This window comes from Euleptes europaea, chromosome 4 (genome assembly GCF_029931775.1).
Source record: "Euleptes europaea isolate rEulEur1 chromosome 4, rEulEur1.hap1, whole genome shotgun sequence".
Classification (NCBI taxonomy): domain Eukaryota; kingdom Metazoa; phylum Chordata; class Lepidosauria; order Squamata; family Sphaerodactylidae; genus Euleptes; species Euleptes europaea.
The window spans coordinates 36,449,176-36,469,035 of record NC_079315.1 but is presented as its reverse complement, the minus strand read 5'-3'; the positions used below and the strand labels follow the sequence as shown (position 1 = coordinate 36,469,035).

Sequence of the window (19,860 nt, the reverse complement as noted above, 5' to 3'; positions counted from 1 at the left end):
AAAGTCACCAAGTCTGTCAACAATATTGTTATATGTTGACAACGCCACCATTGGGGTTTCAGCATTTAATAGTTCGTTAAATAACTGCTGCCCAGTATCACTATGTATCCATTGCTGAATTTGGGACACAGTAGATGGAGACCATTTAATCCTCTTATACTTGCTGACAGTGTGATCCTGATCCTGGTTCGACAAAAAGGGCTTGGCAGGTTCACAACTAGTCTTAAAAGTCAGGAGCAAGGGTAGATGATCACTTTCTGATCGATTGCCAACTACATAATTGACAATGTGGTCACTTAGGTCAGCTGAATGGACTGCAAAATCAACAACACTACAACCACGCAGGGAGATATAAGTGTACTGGCCGAAGGGATCATATTGTAAAGAACCATTCAGTAGACATAGATTAAAATTCACACACAGTTCCACCAAATGATGACCAGCCTGATTTATAATGGAGTCTTTTGACGACCTAGGGGCTAAAAATGGGAATGGTATAAAATCTTCAGCATCCCATTTCATAAAATTAATTAGCTGAATGTTATTATCGCCCAACCTGGGGTTAAAATCCCCAGCAAGTAAAAGGGCAGTTTCAGGTTGTGAATCTAAATGTTTGTTCAGATAGGCATTTATTGTGTTCCAAACTGATGAGGATGCAGTACTGTCAATAAAAGGGGGAATATAAATATTAACTAATATAATTGACAGTTCCTTGGTGGGTAAGAGAATTGCCTGAGTGAAAGGGGGACAAGGATCTAGCTGCCTAACTTTAAATTTACAGGAGTTATTAACCAAACAACACAGGCCCGCTTTAGGGCGGCCCTTGATATTAGTTTTATGAGCTGGGAGGGCATATGAAGTAAAGCCATAATAAGAAATATTAGTAAGAGACCAGGTCTCCTGTAAAAAAATAATATCAAAACCCTTCAAAAAGTTTAGCAAGTCAGGATCCCTGCTTTTGCTTCCCCAGCCAGCAATGTTCCAAGATATAAAGTGACAAATTTGACCCTGAATTCTACACCTTTTTTTAGTATTAAAATTTAGTCAGTCTAGTTCAGATATTATATTTAGGGCCCTGTCGTGTTCTGAACAAACACAACCATTATTGGGGCATTGCAGATTATTTATCTCAGCATCACATTCAATGATAGGGCTGGGTGCATCTCTATCGTTCCCACATTATGGCCTCTTGAGGGCTGCACTAATCTCGCTCTTGAAAGGGAGTCCCACTTCGTGTCCGTTGTTTCTTGTGGCTGGGAGGTAAATGACCGTTTTTTAGATCTTTGTTTTGCTAATTCCTCCTTCAGGCAGTCCAGTCTATCCATAATCCATTGTTGATCTTGATTGGATAGGTCAACAAAAGTCTCCTGAATACACTCTTCCATATTATCAACTTCCGACAATAATTCAGGGGGGGTAGATACTAATTGAAGGTTTTGTGAGGTTGTGCTGTCCTCGGCCTCCTTCTGAATTCCAGCATCAGGCATAGCCTTCAGTTTGGTAGTATTTTCAGCCATGTAATGCTGGTTATGCATTGTCAGCCCGCTTTCCAAAATTGGCTGCTTATCCCAAGATATTAAATCATTTTGGGGGTTGTCGGTTCCCATCCTTTGAGGGGTGTCAGCTCCCATCCATTCCTCCTCCATGGAATCAAGAATGGTATTGGTCGGAGCCGGAAGCTTAACAATCAGAGGGTTAGTAATTGTATTCGTAAAGACCCTCACCGGAAAAACTCCTCTGCTCCTAAATCTTTTTTTCCATCTATGAATCAGGGAAGGTATTCTAGTTGAAGCAAAGGTGAGAAGGACCCTTTGCACCTGATTAGGAGGATTGAGTTGCATCTGGAGAAGGTCCACTTTAACATGGTCAAACCTGAGTAATGCAGACAGGTGTAATTTAACCCTATAGAGGCCGTGCCAATCAGGTGCCCAGCCGAAAGGACTGCAGATAGTTAAACATACTTTTTCAGGGTTGAGTATTAGCTGGTTACTACTTTCAGTCAGGCTCTTTTCAGGCATCCGAAAATTGCTGCGATGATTCCTATCGGTACGTGCTTGTTTGGGCTGTAAATCAGTAGCCTGGAGTCCGGTGTTACTTAAAGTCTTTTTGCATAAATCATATAGTCCGGCTACCTCCATCCTCAACGGCTTAATTTGTTTGGAAATTTCGTGGATATGACCAAATATACAGTCTACTGTTCTAGCAGTCAGAGCCAAATGACTCTCAATGAGTGAAAGCCCATCCAAATTATTCACTACTCCAGGGGAGGGTCTTTGCAACTCAGGAGGCTCAGGAGACCGTGTCCTTAAAGCTAGGATGTCTTCATGGGGGAAATTTCTCCTCCTCCTTCTTCCCTTGGAGACTCCAGAGGGGCAAAACGATTTGTTGTTTCAACATTATAAACATAGCATCTACTCCCCCTCTCAGGGGAGAGGAAGAAATCATCAAGTTTGGATTGTTTTGAAGCTGGAACACTCAGGACGCCATCTGGATCTCTTGGGCATTTACCAGGTGCCATAAATCCTCCTTCTAATCAGTGGTGGGAGGAACCGTATAATAATAAAACTTATCCAAGTCTTCTGTGGCTGATAGCACACAGCCCTTAAAATTTGGTGATAATAAAAAAGTTCATCGGCTTCAGCAATTAAGAAAAAAGACAGAAGTTCTCTTAGCTTAACTAATCCTAGCTAAGTCTTAGAGCCTCACCAAGTCTGCAACAACACAGAAAAAAAAAAACTAGAAATTAAAAGGAGCTATCTCGCTTCACAGCGGCAGATAGCCCTTTCGGCTTATGAAAAAAAGAGAACTAATGAACCAGATAAAACCTTTAAAAAGATAAAAACCTCAGAGCTCCAGGGCTGTGACCGCTGCAGCTGCCGCCATCTTGCTTCCTCCTTCTTACGGGCTACCAAACGTACAAAGAAAGAGCTCTGCTTTACAGAGCTTCTGAAACCTGTGCAAGGTTGGAGCCTTCCTCACATCCTATGGAAGCCCATCCAACAGCACAGGTACAGCCACAGAGAAAGAATGAGTCTGAACACCAGGAGTTCTTACTGACTGAAGTGCTAAAACCAAAAGCAATGAAACCTCTATCAGATACAACTCTCCTGCTTACTTTATTGAAATGAACAGGGAAAACTGCACCACAAAGGGAGCAAAATTTCCCCCCCACAATTCAGATAAAGTTCTCAATGCTCAAATTTCATTGAAAACAGTAGGAGTTGTTGGTCGCCATCAGTCTGTCCCACTGAATTTGATATAACTTGTCATATTATATATTTCTTTTGTAAACACACACACACAAGACATTAATTTTAAATAGTGCAAAAGATCACAGATCAACAGGACACACCTTTATTAGCATCTGATAACGTTTTTAAACACACTGGAGAAGAAACTACCTAAAAAAGGCCTCCTGAAATAATTACGTTTTAACTGGTGCCAGAAGGCCTCCAATGAAGGCACCAATCGCAGTGTGGGAGGGGAAGTTCCATAGAGTCAGGGTAGAAGCTGAGAAAGCCCTTGTGAGCTTCCCACCACCTGCTTTTCCCAACCAGCTGCCAAATAAAGCCACCATTAGAATACTAGATGCAACATCTGAGTGGTTTACTACAGACTTTGGACCCAAGCCATTAGGGTGTTTTTTAATTGCCTTCAAGTCACAGCTGACTTATGGCAACCCATAGGGTTTTTAAGGCAAGAGACATTCCGAGGTGGTTTGCCATTGCCTGCCTCTGCGTCACAACCCTGGTATTCTTTGGAGGTCTCTCTTCCAAATACTAGCCAGGGACAGGACTGAGAATGTGTGACTGGCCCAAGGTCAACCAGGAAGCTTCCATGGCGCCAGTGGGGATTTGAACCTAGGTTTCCCAGGTCCTAGTCTGACACCTTAACCACTACACCATGCTGGCTCTCATTTAGGGCTTTAGAAAAAAAAACCAATCAGCACTTTGTATTGGGCTCAGAAGCAAACTGGCAGTCAATGTAACTGGAAACAATAAGCATTCGTTAGCATCCTGGCAATCACATTCATAAAGAGTTTACAGTGCTGAACAATCTACAAAAGCAGCTCCGTGTGGAGTGTTAACAGTACTCCAACCTGCATGTTACCAAGGCATGTATGAAGTCTGTCTTTTCCAGGAAAGGCTGCAGCTGACAGACTAATCCAACTTGACAGATCATACTTTTGCCTGACTATATCACCTGGGCATCCAGATCAGTAAGATGTCCAGCAGCACATCCAGGCCAAGAGCCTGGTCGAGGGTGGGTGGGGAGGGTGATCGAATGCAGCTTGAACACTTTATCCTGACTCAGTTTTCCCCTGCCCCACAGCACTTCTATTTTGTCTGGATTTAATTTCAGTGTCTTGTACCCTACCACTTCACTAGGCAAAGTATAGAGACTTATTTCGACAGAAGCAGTCTTTCCCTGGGGCAGGGCAGCTCTTTCCACCACCCTTAGCTGAATGTAGTAGGATAAAAAACAGTTTTTAAAAAACAAAACAAAAACCTCTAATAATTTCAGCTATTGAATCATAATAGTTTCAGCTATTGAATAATAAAGACTAACTGCTCAGCAGCTGGTTTGGAAAAAAATTTCTGCTAGTCCACTGCTGACAAGACTGTCTTTTTGTGAATATTGTAGGAAAATATACCACCCACAGGCTATTGTGTTTCAACATACTGAACACAGTATCATGTTTCATTGTTTAAAACAAGTTTATGGCTTTAATGACAGTGAACAAAAATCTCGTCTGGCCAAATGGCATTCCTCTCCAAATGGAACAAAAGTAAAAAACGTTTTAAAATGTATTCTAGGAGACCTTTTTAAAAATACTTCTGGGTGTTTTGGGTGAGACACTTAACTGGTCTTAGAAAACTGTGTGGAATGAAAAGCAGCATCTGAAAAACGAATCCTGGCAACAAAAAAGGCAAGGAAAAGGCAAGAGACTTAATTTGGGAGTTAGCATTTGGGAGTTAGTGTATTGACTCGCTTATTAACAAGACGCTGGATCTCCACCAACCTATTAACACAGTTTATTAGCAAATATCTCACAAAACATTATTTCAATAAAACCAGTTCATAAAATAATTGCTGACAGGTCTTTTAGTACATTATTGACTTGTAAAACTTGAGTTTGTTCAGCAGCGCTTCAGATTCAACCATCAACAAAAGCAGTTCATCAATGCTTTGGTTTGAAACACTACTGAATTTTATTGTAAGGATTTCCCAGAAAGGCTGCAGCTGACAGACTAACCCAAGTTGATAGAACATACTTTTGCCTGACTATATCACCTGTGGTACTGGCGGGGACCATTTATATTGGGGAAATGACACAGAAAGAAATGGTTAACCCCCTTTCCCCACTTGCCTTGGTCTCAGCCTGATTCAAACTCACCACCTGGCTGCCTTTACTTTTTAAAAAAGTAGGATGACTGATCACATCTCTCCTCCTATATCATCAAGTTTGGACCTAAACATCTATCTTGGAGAAAGGCCAAAAGATTCTTGGTGTAAACTCACTTCGAGCACAGTTTAAAGACAGGACAAATCATTTTAAGATGTACAGATTTTAGCATACTAACACTGTGGCTCTCCAAGACACCTTTTCCTTAATCTCCTGATTTTCTATTATACCATCACCAGTTCTCTTAGCTACAGTTTTAGTGACGGTGGGGTAGAGTGGGGCTGATTTTTCTACCCAGTTGGGATTTATGGCATTTGTGGGATGGAATCCGCTGGTAAGAATCATAGAGTTGGAAGGGGCCATACAGGTCATATAGTCCAACCACCTGCTTAATGCAGGATCAGCCTAGAGCACCTCTGATAAATGTTTGTCCAGCCTTTGCTTAAAGACTGCCAGTGAGGGGGAGCTCACCAGCTCCCTAGGAAGCTAATCCCATTTTTGAACAACTCTTACTGTAAAAAAAATTCCCCGTAATATCCAGTTGGTACCTTTCCGCCCGCAATTTAAACCCATTATTGCGAGTCCTATCCTCTGCTGACAACAGGGAACAGCTCCCAGCCCTCCTCTAAGTGACATCCCTTCAAATACTTAAAGAGTGCAATCATGCCCCCCTCAACCTCCTCTTCTCCAGACTAAACATTCCCAACTCTCTCAGCCTTTCCTCATATGGCTTGGTCTCCAGGGCCCTAATCATCCCCACAGCTCTCCTCTGCACCTGTTCCATTCTGTCCACATCCTTTTTGAAGTGAGACCTCCAGAACTGTTCACAATACTCCAGGGGCGGCCTGACAAATGCAGTGTACAGCAGAACTATGACATCTTGCAATTTGGATGTTATGCCTCTGTTGATACACTCCAAGATCGCATTAGCCTTTTTTATTGCTGCATCACACTGGCTGCCCATATTTAACTTATGGTTCACCCGTACCCCAAGATCTTGTTTACACACACTGATACCCAGAAGTGTATCCCCCATCCAGTATGCATGTTCCTCAGAGGGAGCGTTGCCGGCAAGTCCAGGGAGAGTTTCAGGATGAACTGATGCTATTTTTGCTCTTTAGAGATCTTATTGTTTCTTTAAACTGTTAATTTCATTTTGGCAGGCTGTATGACTTACTTCAGCACATTGGGTTTTATTATGGGCTACTAAATATTGCGCCGCATGTTTTGCTTGGGTAAGCTGCTCTTTTAAGGAGATGTTTTCCCTCTCTGAGGCTTCTGTCTGAGCTAACGCACCCTCCAGCTTCTGCCTAGCTTCCTGGGTGGCAGAGGCATAACTACCTTTGTCCACGAGCAGTTCGATTTTTCTGCTCGAAGCTTCTCTACTTCTTGTTCTACATGTTCAAGCCTTTCTCTAATTTCCTTTTTGTGTTTCACCACAAGACCTTAAGGGCATCTAATTTCAAATTTTCTTTAAATAAAAGTCTCCTAAGTAATCAAGATGATTAAAAATTGATGTTTCACAGTCTGTATCTAAAGGCTGCTTCAGGTACTATTTTTGTCATAATCCAAAACTGATTGTAAAATACTAGAATAAATTATAGATATTGGTTGAAAAACAAACTAGATTTAGCACTATCCCACAGTAACAAACCCAAGTTTGTAATAAGAGAATGCTTAGCAGAGAGTCAGCCCTGGTTCTCTGACAAGTACACCTGAATAATATGTATACACTTAATACAAAACTTAGATGTATGCCTAAAAATGTAATGAATGAAATGGCCCTTATTCTTTTTAGGAACCTGTGCTTCATATTGATTATGCAAATTAACTGCTCATTGGGGCCATTTAAGAAAATCGGATTGAAGTTTAAATTCTATTCACCTAGGTGTTCTGGGAAATGCTATATTGAGAGACAGGATACATAAAATCTCTGTCTTTAAATAAGAGTCTTCCACCAATGAGGAAGGATTTGTCTATCAGAGAACTCCCTCTTTAGCAAAAGGGATCCAGCCCAGATATTATTAGATAACTTACCTGGTTGTTCTAATAAATACAGACTCAAAAAATTATTGGCAGACGAAAACCCTTTAATCACAAGAAAGGTTGCTAAATTTTGTGTTGTGGCGATTTAAAGCACGAAATAGGATAAAAAACAAAACCTTGTAAGGACAAGGTTGAATTACTGAAGTTTACAAGGGGATGAACCTGATAGCTGATTTGTTTATAAGAAAGAGATAATAGTTAAATTACCATGCTGTAATCTGTTTTAATTTGATAGGTTTTATATTCTATTTATATGATATTATGCTGTACTGGTCATCACATATAGAATATATTTATTGGTCTTTGACTGCAAATAAATTCATTCATTCATTCATAACTGTGGCACTCTAAAGGTCTCAGCAGGGGCTTTGGGCTATTTTCTAGCCACTCCTGAAAAGTCTGAAACTCTCCGAAAACCTCAGCGCGCAGCAGGCAACAAGGGGACTTCTGCTCCTAGCCCAAGCAGACTTTCTCAAACTGACAGATTTCCTACTCTCTCTCTGGCAGGCTTTAAAAAAACAACAACGGACTCCAGCTCTTTTCCTAAACAGGCCTCCGCTGGGAACGCTGCAAAACTCAAATTCTTGGCTCTCCACTGTTTAAAGGGAGATTCTTGCCTATTTCCTTCAGCAAGTTGCTGCAAGTTTAACAAACTCAAAACTCTTGGCTTGGCGGCTATTTTAAAGTGGACACTCCCTTAACTCTCAGGGGAGCTTCCTGTACCTAGCAAACTCAGATTCTGGGCTTGGCAGCTTTTTTAAAGGGGACATAACATGGAGTTTTAAAAGAACTTGTGCCCTGCTCTATACAAGGGTCCCTATCACTTCTCTGGAACTCACCCAAGAATTCTATAACCCTAAAACCCACTACGCTCAACCAGGACTCTTAAGGATGGACTGTGCCGACTCCTTGCATTCTAAACAACTCATGTGGGTTGCCTAGGTGCAGGTGATCGAACAGAGTCCAAAGAGATGAACGGCGAAGAAGCCAAGGATAGATTCCACCCAATAGTTGCTCTTAAGCACAAGACACACCAGATTTTCATGCACGCATGACTCTTCTAGAGTTCTCCACTAGAGATTTTCCCTACGTCTGCCCCGTTTGAAACACATGTCGTGACTCACACATTCAAACATGTGGGGACGCCTGCGTTCGAGCACCAATTTCTGTTACCCCTTACAGATGGTCTCTGCGATGGGGGAATTAGCTGTTTGGAGACTACGCTTAGTGAGAAGGAGTGGTACGGGATATTTTTTCCTAATGTTACGGAGATGAGCACACCAGCAGAGTAAACCCTTCAAATGAAGAAACATTTCATAATTTTAAGGGATTTTTATTGAGAAATTGATTTTAAACGCACAGACACACAACCACAGAATCACACACCCAAAACACACAAGAGCCTAAGAAATAAAAAAGAGGAGGGGGTGGACACAAGGATATAAGGGTGTTGAGGGTGATATTTACCAGACAAAAGAATATAATCTCCAAATGATAGCAGCGCTGAGGAGCAGAGAAACAGCCACTGTCTGTCTGAAGGAAAAAGCCTTACAGATGTAAGAGGTGCAGTGTTTGGATCCAAGAAAACACGCACACACTTTGAATGGTGAAGGGGCTAATACTTATACCCAAAAATGAGTATGAGGCTGTATGCTAACAGGCATACAATGGGTTTTGCCAGGGACAAAAAAATTAATTACTTCTTGAGTAGTTAGGATATTAAAGTTTGAAAGAACATGACGTAATGGCGACCTAGAAGAATACCTTAGTTTGCCCGATAAACTACCAGTAACAACATCAGTATAGAGTTTTAGATATGTGAGAATGTTTGGAAGATTTTCCCAGGAAGGGAGGAGTAGACAAGAAATGTTCTGGTTTAATCTACTCTGCAAGTTAGATGGAGATGGAGGGTGAATCTACATATGCTAAAAAACTGGCCAGAGTTCTATGAATGGACTCTGATTGCTGATTGGATTAAAGGGTTGTGTTATCAGTTTCAGATGTCTGCTTGGAGCACTTCATTAAGGATATGAGGGAGGCTCACTTACTCCTTATTGTTCCAGCTTTTCCACGTCAAGGCCAGAGGAATGCAAAATGACCCATTTCGGTCTTACAGCATCCAAAGCTTTGCACTGGTCATGAAGATAGCTTTCAGAGTCCTGGAAACTTTGGTTCACCTTGGTAGAGCTGTGCCCTGTTATTCCCTGTTAGCTCTGGTCCCATATGCCATTATGGTATATGGGGTGCTGGGACAGATAGGGGCCTAACAAGTTCACCTGGGTTCTGCAACCCTGGAATAAATTTTCAAAGGTTGGAAAGGACTGCTGGGGGTGAGAGAATGTGGGGAAAATCCACAATCATTAGAGCCTTCTGCTGGTTAATCACAGTGTCAAACCCAACAATTAGGCAAAAAGCAAAAGTAATCATGACAACAGTAGGAACACCATACAATGGTACCTGGTTGCTATTGGTTTTTAGTAATGGTGGTGGCTCATGACGCAGCGGTGAAGATGCTGAGCTGCTGTCGCTGTCACTGCCATCACTTAGACTCACCCTGAGAAGAGAGAAAGGCACAGGAATTACGAATTAACAGAGGTGAGCAACATGTGAGCTGTCAGAAACACACAAGGCTATTTTACAATCTATACCCTTTTCTCATAATCCCAGATTTTATTTCCAAGAAAGCAAGTTTTCCTATATTCTAGTGGTGCCATGACTATTCTGCCTCCATGCTGTGGCCTCATTTTATACCTCTTCTGGTCTGTAACTAAGCCGACCTGTCCTTCAATTTTAGAAAGGTGTGACCTGACCTTTCTAAGAGCTGCTTGCAGAACAGAAAAGGGTGAGCCTTAGTTGGATGATGTGTGTGTGTGAAACAAAGGAAGCTAGACTAGCCACAAGACCAAGCAGGCACAGACCACTTTGAATTTTAATCATACCATACAATGGCTAGCATATTTGACTGAAGAAAGGTGTAGCCTTGGCACAAGAGGACAAACATAGAAAGTCAGAACTCAAGAAAGTTAGCTTTGTGACTACTATTCTCAACATTCCAATCTGGTCAAAGTACAATGCCCTGTGTCGTCCTCTGGCCTAATATAAAAGACCTTACTCTATGACACTGAAGTCCCCACCCGCCTCAGGCTCCGACCCAAAAACCTCCCACCGGTGGCGAAAACGTACCTGGCAACCCTACCCTCCCATCCACTTCCTAAATGAGTCTTGTTAAATTCTCAAATCTTTAGAAAGCCGTTTATGGAGCCATCCTGGCTTCTTTAGGCTCCTCCCATTTTTCCTTCTCATAGGAATAATTTGTGATTGTGCCTCCAATATTTCACTGTTAAGAAACTCCCACCCCTCTTGGACTCCGTTCTCCTTAATTATTTATGACCATGGGATTCTAGCCAGCTTAACTTTACATTTGTTAAAAGTTTATTTCCTAAAGTCCAACCGATATGTCTGACTACATACAGCTTTTCCCTTCCCCAAGACGGTAAATTCCAAAATTTGCCCACTACTTTCACCTCATCAACCAGTTCTTCCCTGTTGGTGAGAACCAAGTCTAAGACAGCAGACCCCCTTGTTTCCTTCTCCACTTTCTGGGAAATGAAGTTGTTAGCAAGACAAGTGAGGAATTCACTTGACCTTTAATTTTTAACAGAGTTAGACTTCCAACAGATAGCCTTCATTCCAGCTTTGCACTGGAGCCCTACCACTCTGGCAAAAAATTCCTAGAAGACAAGTGTGGTGGTCTACGTCCACGTTTGGGCACTTTACCTAGCCAGGTTTTAAAATTTATGGTAGAAGTTCCTGCAAGGGCAGACAGCGAGAGGCAACGGAGGAGAAATTTATCTCTTATGCTTGGCTATTTTGTGCAACTCTGAGTCAGGACTGGGATGTGAGCTTCTTCACACAGTGTCCATGTCTAACATACACACATACAGACCATTAGAGAGAAAGGTCTGAAAACAAACAAGACTAAGAGCTGATGAACAAAGATACAGGAAAGCAAAATTAGTTTTTCATCTCCCCTTAATCATCAATACCTCCCATGGTTTGATGCAACTCTTTCATGTTTTCCTTAGAACATTCTAAATAAAAAATATTGCAGGAAAAGATTACCACTAGAACAGCTTGAATTATACACAACACAAAATGTGCTTGGTAGCTGTAATGAGAATATTGTGCATAATGTGTCCATAAACATGGTACAGATGAACTTCACTTTTAATTTTACATTCTTGTTTTACCGAGTACAGCAGCATATACAAGATCCCCACCATTAACCCCGATTCTCAAGCTGCTTTAAAAACGAAAGAACTATTTCCTCAAATAAATGAATGAAAACCCCATTTTTAACTCTAATATATAAAATGTAAATCTTCTATTCTGTGCGAGTTAGAAATATTTGCAATTACTAGCTATCTCAAGGGTAATCAAATACACATACGGACTTGCTTACTTTTACTTGTTTACCACATTTGACTCGCTTTTACTAAAATCTATCTAGATAAAAATGTCTGCACCACAGGTAAGGAAAAGCCACTGGTATGAAATCTTGATTCATCTTTGCTCTCTTCTTTTTGTTCTTTATGGGTGCCCATCCACATGTCCTTTTGTAGTTTTTTTAAAACATGGTTTGCTTCTAAAATCAGGTGACTACAGAAAGAAAATTATGCATGACATAAACTTAGGGCCAGATTAGATGCAACACGAGAGAGCTGTGATTAAGACCGCCACCATATAGATGCTTTGAAGATTGGGGAAGCCAGTGTGTATCCTTTCTTCCCAAGCCTCGTCCTCAATTTATATAGCCCATCTAAATGGGTGAATGGCTCCAGAGGATTGACAAGAACAGCATCTGAATTAGCTTTTCGTTATATATATCTGTAAAAACTACATTGCTCAACATTGCATTAACTTTCTATTTTGCATTCTATTCCACACTTGACCCAAATAGCGCAGTCAAAGGTACTTTATGCTGTCCTTTGTGAAAAAGGCCCAAAGGCATGGCTCCCAAGAAACTTCCTGTATCCTCTATTGTATGCTGCGGCACCAAAACAAGGGAGCATAAAGCAGAATCTTTAAAAAAACAAGCTTTAGTTTATCTGTAGACTGATTTACAAAACAGTAAAAAGTAAAATACTGATTTACAAAACAGTAAAAAGTAAAATACAATATAAAGCAACAAAATGCAGCAGAAATCAAAATAAAATCCACTGCCTCAATGTTACGCGCACAAGGTTTTTGTGCTATCGTCTCCTACACAGAGTCTGCTATCGGCACTGATCCCTAATTCTCTCCTGTCCTGTCACATTTCCTGGTATTTTGTTGATCTCCCTCCATGTACTTTTGTTTCCACTTAGCATCCTGGCACCTAAAAGAGGAATTGTTTCTACCTTTAGCTTTCCACCAGCTTGCTTTTTCTTTTTCAAAAGCCTCACCTGCGTCCCCTGCTCCCTCCATGAGTATTTACAGGTCTCTCTATCTCAGAGTCGTTGTCATTGTCATCTGCTTCATCAGATTCATCTTCATTATCATCAGAATGCAGATCTTTCATAATAGACCTCAAAGGACCTAGCGAACAAAAACGGAACACAAATCAACAACGGGGATTCAAATGCAAGTCTACCTATTGTTCGGCTTTATAAGCAAAACAAGTTCTAACACAGTTTTAAGGAGGGGGGGTGGTAGATGAAGGACAACTTGGGCATTGAACAAAAGACCTAATGCACAGGGGGCTTATGTAGCAAATTCTTAAACAAAAGTCAATTTATTCAGAAACCAGTTGACTTAAAATGGGATTATTTCTGTCAACAAAGGGACTTGTGTTTTGAGTGTTTGCAGAATTAGCTCCTTGGAATGTTAAGAGAAAGGCAGTTAGCTTCCTATGTAACAAAATACAGCTTGAAAATGTAAACACTTTTTAAAATTAAAAATAATTCAAAGGGTATCTTATACCTGAAAAGATCTAAAGGAGACTACTAGTAATAGTACATTTTGTTAGGTTAATCCATGTATTGAAAGTCATAGTATAATAAATCACTGTGATTGGAACTTGTTCTGGCCAAGGCATTCTTTGTCTGCCTGTTTTTGATCTACTTAGATTTAGCTGTCCTCTTTATTCTAAGGTCAATGTCAGGTCAAGCAAGTTCTTTGCTAGTGCTCGCATGTATAAAGTGTGTCAATGCCAGCAAAAGAGACCCATCTTTATCCGGGAACTGAAGATGGATGCTACGCCAGCTTCTTCAATAAAGTGCCATCCAAAAATGGTTTTAAGATTAGATTCATAATATTTTAGCTTTTTAACTGGTTGCTTCCATACATCCACATCAAAAAGTGCAGGGTGGTTAACAGAAACAGTAGCTCTTTGTAAAATTTATCTTGGGGAATCTGGGGGTGGGGGAGACCTCATGCTGCAGTAGTTTGTTTGTTTTTTGACCCAGATCTGAAAATAAAGAGGTCAGCCAGTGACAAACATGGAAGTAGCATTTAGTAAGTAGTTGTACATCCTTAATCCAATTGGAGGTTACATTATTTGCCTCTGAACAGTTGTGAGAAAACATGATTATAAATTGTAACATAAGGTGACAGGACAAACTTGATGGGTTACGTAGGAGAGAAGCTGAACCAAATCACACCAAATTTATAATTGCTTCAAGGTTAGGGGGATGTAGGGGGATAAAACCAGATTAATCAGAAATTAAATTACTGTTAATCATTGCTGTTATTTGCAACATGTAATGAGTCCTTTTATTCACTCTCATAATATCTTGGGTATCGCAATCCTAAGGGGGGAGGTAGTTGTGCCATGGCCTGGAATGGTGAAGCTGCAACACCTCCTGAGTGGTTTGCTGCGCTGTGGTCAGCAAACCGAACAGGAAAATTTCCCGAATGCCTGTGAAACTGCTGTATGCCACCATTTTTGCTGGCTAAGTTTACGCCAGCAAAAGGGGGTGTTCCTGAGGCAAAAAGGCTCAAGAAGCCGACTTGTCAGCCCCACCCCTGGAATGCCCCCTTTAGCACCAGTGCAAGCCCCTGAGCCGGAGGTGTGCTGCTACTGCAGCTGTGCTGGTGCTCATTCATGGCGCTGCTGTGCCACTCCCTGGCGGCCCATTTCAAACCTCCTTAGGATTGCACTGTTAGTGGTCATTATTTCAATATTATGCAGAGAGAGAAATATGGCAGAGGCACTGGCTTAACAAATCTCACCCTCAGAGCTAATGGCAAAGAGTTATTTTTCATTTTCAAGTCTAATACTTTTTTTCAGAGGGGGTATTTAATGTGGGCCACCTGTATTTGTGGGCTCTTCATATTTGTGGTACCAAAATTAAATTATTTTTTCTAAAATGTTACAAATGCAATTATTCTATATATCTAGCTATTATTTCTTTATGTAATACTCAAGGGTTTCAGGGTGGCAAACCTGTTCCTCCCTTTCCATTTTACCCTCATAACTCTGTGATGCACATTAAGCTAAGAGAATATGACTGGAACCAGTGCACACAGCGAGCTTCAGGGTAATAAGGAAATTTTAACCTGGGTCTCCTGGCTTCTAGTCTGACACTATAACCACTATACGACTCTGCCTCTTTTTAACTTTTAATGGCACTTTGATATTACAATCTCATACAATCACAAATTCCTTCTTTAAAAATTCTGAGCAAGTTCTTAAACTCCTAATGCAAAGTTAACAAAAACAAACAAACACTGGAATAACTGTTCCTTGCCAGAATATAGACTCTTAGGCACGTTTAAAAAAAAATCCCTGACAACTGTTTCCATGATCTCATGGCCATACATCACAGTCATATTTTCACACACAATAAAGGTGATTTAATTTAACTGGTGCCCTGACTCCAGGCATTTACTTGTACCTGCATATCTGCCTGCAAAACTGATGGGACAATGCTGAATCAATGGCTTCTGACACTGCTCTTTATAGTTGTACAGCTGTAACTGCTTTATAGATTTTGATACGCTCCCTCCTAAGCAGTGATCTGCTGACAAAGAAAGTATTAGGAGTGGGCTCTTTAGAATCATTACAAAAGAAAAAATATATACATTTGAGAAACTTAATACCTCTACAAAACAGAGTGACATACTTTTGGGGAAGGGGCTTCAAGATCTGTTTTAATATTTCCTACATTGAAAGCAGCTGGTTCAGAATATACACACTGTGCTATTTGATGCAATCCCATAAAACGATCCAACTATTTATATGTAAACTGGTTAGGGCAGGGTTTTTTTGCAGAAATAAATTCTGATTTTCAAAACTGAAAACTGATTTGCTGCAAAGCCAAAGTCAATAAAGTCTAAGAAATCATTTGCTGAAGTCTTCTGAAATTAATACTTGGAACCTGAAAGAGGCATTATGCTCTTGGGTTTACTGATGCTTTCTTTTCTTTTCTTTGGAAGTTTTTTCTTTTTCTTTTTTGCAAGTTTAAGATTGACAACTGTTTTGTGCTACTAGCAGTGTAGATAAAATTGTTCACAGGCTGTTCTGTCTGAAGGAAGTAAGCCATTGTTGCATGCTTTTATAAAGTTGTTTACTAAATGTAAGTCAAAACAAACATGCCAAATCAGCTCATGCTTTATTTAGGGCACTGGAAAAATTCTTTGGAATATTTTCCAATTCATATTTTCCCCAAAAAAAACCATCACTAATGTTTTGCCCAACTACCCTTTCTTCATGCATCCCTCATGCTACTTTGTTCAGAAAGGTCCCCCTGACCCTCAATAGAGGAAAGAGAGCCTAAAAATAATATACAGGATTTTTGGGGTTGACAGGTGGCAGCTGAAGGTTGGCAGGGAAGATCCGTTTCCACAACTTCCATCTATTTGCAGGACACAGGATCCAACCTATTGTGCGTTCTCTCTGCTTTTTAAAAGCCAGCTCACACATGACCATGAGCTACAATTCTCACTCATCAAACTAGAGCAATACAACATGTAAGCTCATCGTTTTCCACTGCAGTAAGCTCAATGATATTTCTAAATGTATGGCACAATTTAGAAATAATGAAATCACAATTTTTCATAATGTGAATGAACCTATGGAATGCTCAGGCTTGAAAGTCAGGATTTAGAATCCTAGTCTAGCAGACAAACCAGAGTTTGAGGTACAAATGTAATCACAAAATCCTTTTGCCATGAAACCTGAAGGGTTTAGTTGCTGAGCTGCATACAAGGGGAGAAGGAAGGGTTGCCAGGTCCCTCTTCGCCACCAGTGGGAGCCTTGTTCTCCTAATGACAATCCATTGTTCATTATTATAACTGAACCATATCACTGAAGATGGAAGATCTACATCTGGGTAGAGCTCTGAATAACGCTGCTTCTGTGAATGGAAGGATCCCATTAATGAAATTAATACAACAGCTAGATTCAAGTCCAGTAGCATTTTAGAGATATCTGACAAGGGGAACGTTGCTTCTCAAAAGCTCATATCCAAAGATCTTGTTGGACTTTAAGCTGCTACCAGACTCAAATCTAGCTGTTCTACTACAGACTACCATGGCTACCCTCTGAAGATATATATATATAAATACCTGTTGGAATAATTAATGGATATGTTGTTTAAAATTAGTTGACTTCATTTCACTCTGAGACTAAACTCATGAGTATTTTGGTTTTAACATTACCCACCTTGCAAAAACCATACATCCAAACAGAACCCAATTTATAAGGCAAGAAAAAGTGCAGCCCTGAAACACCATCTGTTCCATTTGCCTGACTTTCATGCTAGAGCCAGTTTCAATCTTGGTACTTGTACCTTGTTGTCGACTGTTCTGAGAAGGTGTAAAACTGGAACTCGAGCTGGAGCTTGAACTGGCAGGACTAGGTTGCTCAGACTTGAGGAAGAGGGTGGGGAGACAGAAAACAGAACAAAAAAGGAAATAATTAGCATTAATTAGCGTAGATTTGCAAAGGAGCAATGGGATTAAGGTCTTTTTGTCAACTCTATATGCTTATTTTATTACATTTTTGCAGTGAAGAAGAGGCATGTTATCTCTGTAGACACAAATTCAGAGTTTTGAGAACTGTAAAACCAAGCATCTACTAGATAGAAAAAATATCCAACATAATCTTACAGAAACCTCTGGAAGAGCATGACATTGAGAATGGATTAATGGAATTCATTTACCAAACAAATGCAAACGTTTCATCAATATACAGCTTCATGCTCCATAATTAAAAACTAATCTTTATTTCATGATGAATAACCTTTGGACTATAATGTATCTTAAAGAGAAAACTATCTTTAGATAATTTTTCCTCAAAATGCATTTTATTTAAAAAAATTAAATTTAAAAATCCGATTTAAATTTAAAAATATGATTTAAATTTAAAAATCCATTTTTTTTAATTTAAAAAAAATCACTGATTTTTATCCACCCTGCTCTGCAATGACACCACCACAGAACTGTCCATTCTTGCAGTGAGCAAAACCTTTCTTCCTCTTACACATATTAAACAGCTCAATAAGCTTTCAAAAACAATGAACACACTATTACAAGTCAGGACTGAAGAGCTCAGCAGACATGGAGCAAGCTCTCTGAATGAATGTACAAAACAGGCAGACATTCAATAATAATGGTGTGCCATCAAACAGGCGCCGTTCACAACTGGCTTTTGCTACTTCACTGTGGAGAGGAAAGGTACATTTGGACTGAATGCAGTGAGGGGCACTTCCACATGAGCCCCACTGCTCTTAAAAAGCTACACCTGTATTAACCTTAAGGATGCACAGAATTAAGTTTAGCAGGAATACACGAGAAATGGGACATGGAGATATCTTTGTTATGATGCCTCGAACCCTTTGAAGAAAAAGGTCAATATAAAAAATTAATAAAATGGGTCCAATCCACACAGTCTTCAGGGGGACAAAGCTTTCAAGGATTCTAGTTTTCTATTATAGTTTTACAAGTTATATACAACATATGGACGAGAAGGTGTTATAGAGTCAGGAAAGGGCAGGGGCGCAACTCTCTTTTCCCACCATGTGTAGACTTCCATGCACTTGGAGTACCCAAGCAACTGCAGAATCAAGAACTAAACAGGATAATATTTATTAAATAAAAGGCTACAAACACAGCCAAACCTTTCAAGTTTTAATGAAGCAGGTAGCAAAGTGGTGCAGGGGAAGAAAGCAGAGGAACAATCACAGGTATAAAATAGACATGGACAGTCCGGCAAGATGCTCAACATATGGCAGAAATGTGCACAGAAATATATTTATACTGACGGCAGTCTTTGAGTAGTCAGCCAAGTGCATTGCCCTCTCTTGATTGTGGCTGGCTTTGTCTCATCTCTCTTTCTTGGCCCTGCTTCTCCAATCTTACTTAAACCTTTTGCTTCCTCCACAATCCTTTCTACTTTGGTCTACTTGTTTCTTCCATACTTTTATCTTTCCCATCTAAGCTCTTCATGTTAATCCTACACAGTGAGAACAGAGATTTCTAATAATGCAAATGCTTGTCAAGAACTCATCTTTATTAACAGCTGGTGTTAACCATCATTAATTGTTAGCAAGTCTAATGATACCAATAATTTATATAAAATACTTTTGTCGCCAATTAATTCAACTGAACTTCCTCAGAGTTATTACTGTTTTTTCCCTAGCTTGAAAATGGCTCAAGGACAGCTTTTCCTGGAATGGATCTATGGTGGCATGAAAGGCTTCAACTACTGAATTTCTACTTCGTCATAAATCCTCTGTCAAGAAAAAGGAAGCAACCTTAGTAGAAACATGTTTGTGAAAATATATTTTTAAAAGCTATAATAAATTTCAAGTTGCTACAAATTGTATTTTCTTATTTTGATCCATTCCTGTCCTTTAAAAAGAAAAACAGTTACTTATATCACAAGTCGGAAATGATCCAAGTCCCCAGCATCCCAAGCCCTGAGACTGATCAGTTGGGTCCTGGTGAAGCTACAGGCTAGGGCCTAGGGTTGCCAGATCCCACTTTGCCACTGGCGGGAGGTTTTTGGGGCGGAGCCTGAGGAGGGTAGGGTCTGGGGAGGGATTTCAATGCCATAGAGTCCAACAGCCAAAGCGGCCATTTTCTCCAGGTGAACCAATCTCTATTGGCTAGAGATCAGTTGTAATAGCAGGAGATCTCCATCTTGTAACTGGAGGTTAGCAACCTTAGCAGGGCCTGCTAATGTTACCTTCAACAAAAGTACTAAAGATAGCAATTGCATGCACCACTAGCAACTGTACCACAAATGAGTTGGGTCCAACCAACTTTATCACTAGTGAAAAAGGGAGGAGGGTCCCTGTCACAGCCCCTGATCCAGGCCTTTCTTTTGTTATTGTATAACATTTTGCCAATAAAAAGTTCTCAGACTGGACAGTTGTGATCCACCTCACTGCCCACCCCTCCAGTTATGTTACTATACCGGG

The 19,860-nt window shown here is 40.3% G+C and overlaps 1 protein-coding gene across 4 annotated transcripts in view; it reads right to left on the bottom strand.

Moving 5' to 3' along the window:
- MLLT3 (MLLT3 super elongation complex subunit) overlaps positions 1–19,860 on the bottom strand; it is a 155,298-nt gene that overhangs the window by 14,145 nt on the left and 121,293 nt on the right. For 2 of the 4 annotated variants that reach the window (XM_056848670.1, XM_056848669.1), the window contains exons 7-10: positions 17,227–17,305; positions 15,331–15,453; positions 12,898–13,030; positions 9,911–10,007 (exon numbers count right to left, since the gene is read on the bottom strand). In XM_056848670.1, coding sequence (XP_056704648.1) covers positions 9,911–10,007; positions 12,898–13,030; positions 15,331–15,453; positions 17,227–17,305 — 432 coding nt within the window. The remainder of the gene's footprint in view (positions 1–9,910; positions 10,008–12,897; positions 13,031–15,330; positions 15,454–17,226; positions 17,306–19,860) is intronic. The other 2 variants (XM_056848673.1, XM_056848672.1) reach the window with 1 other exon arrangement.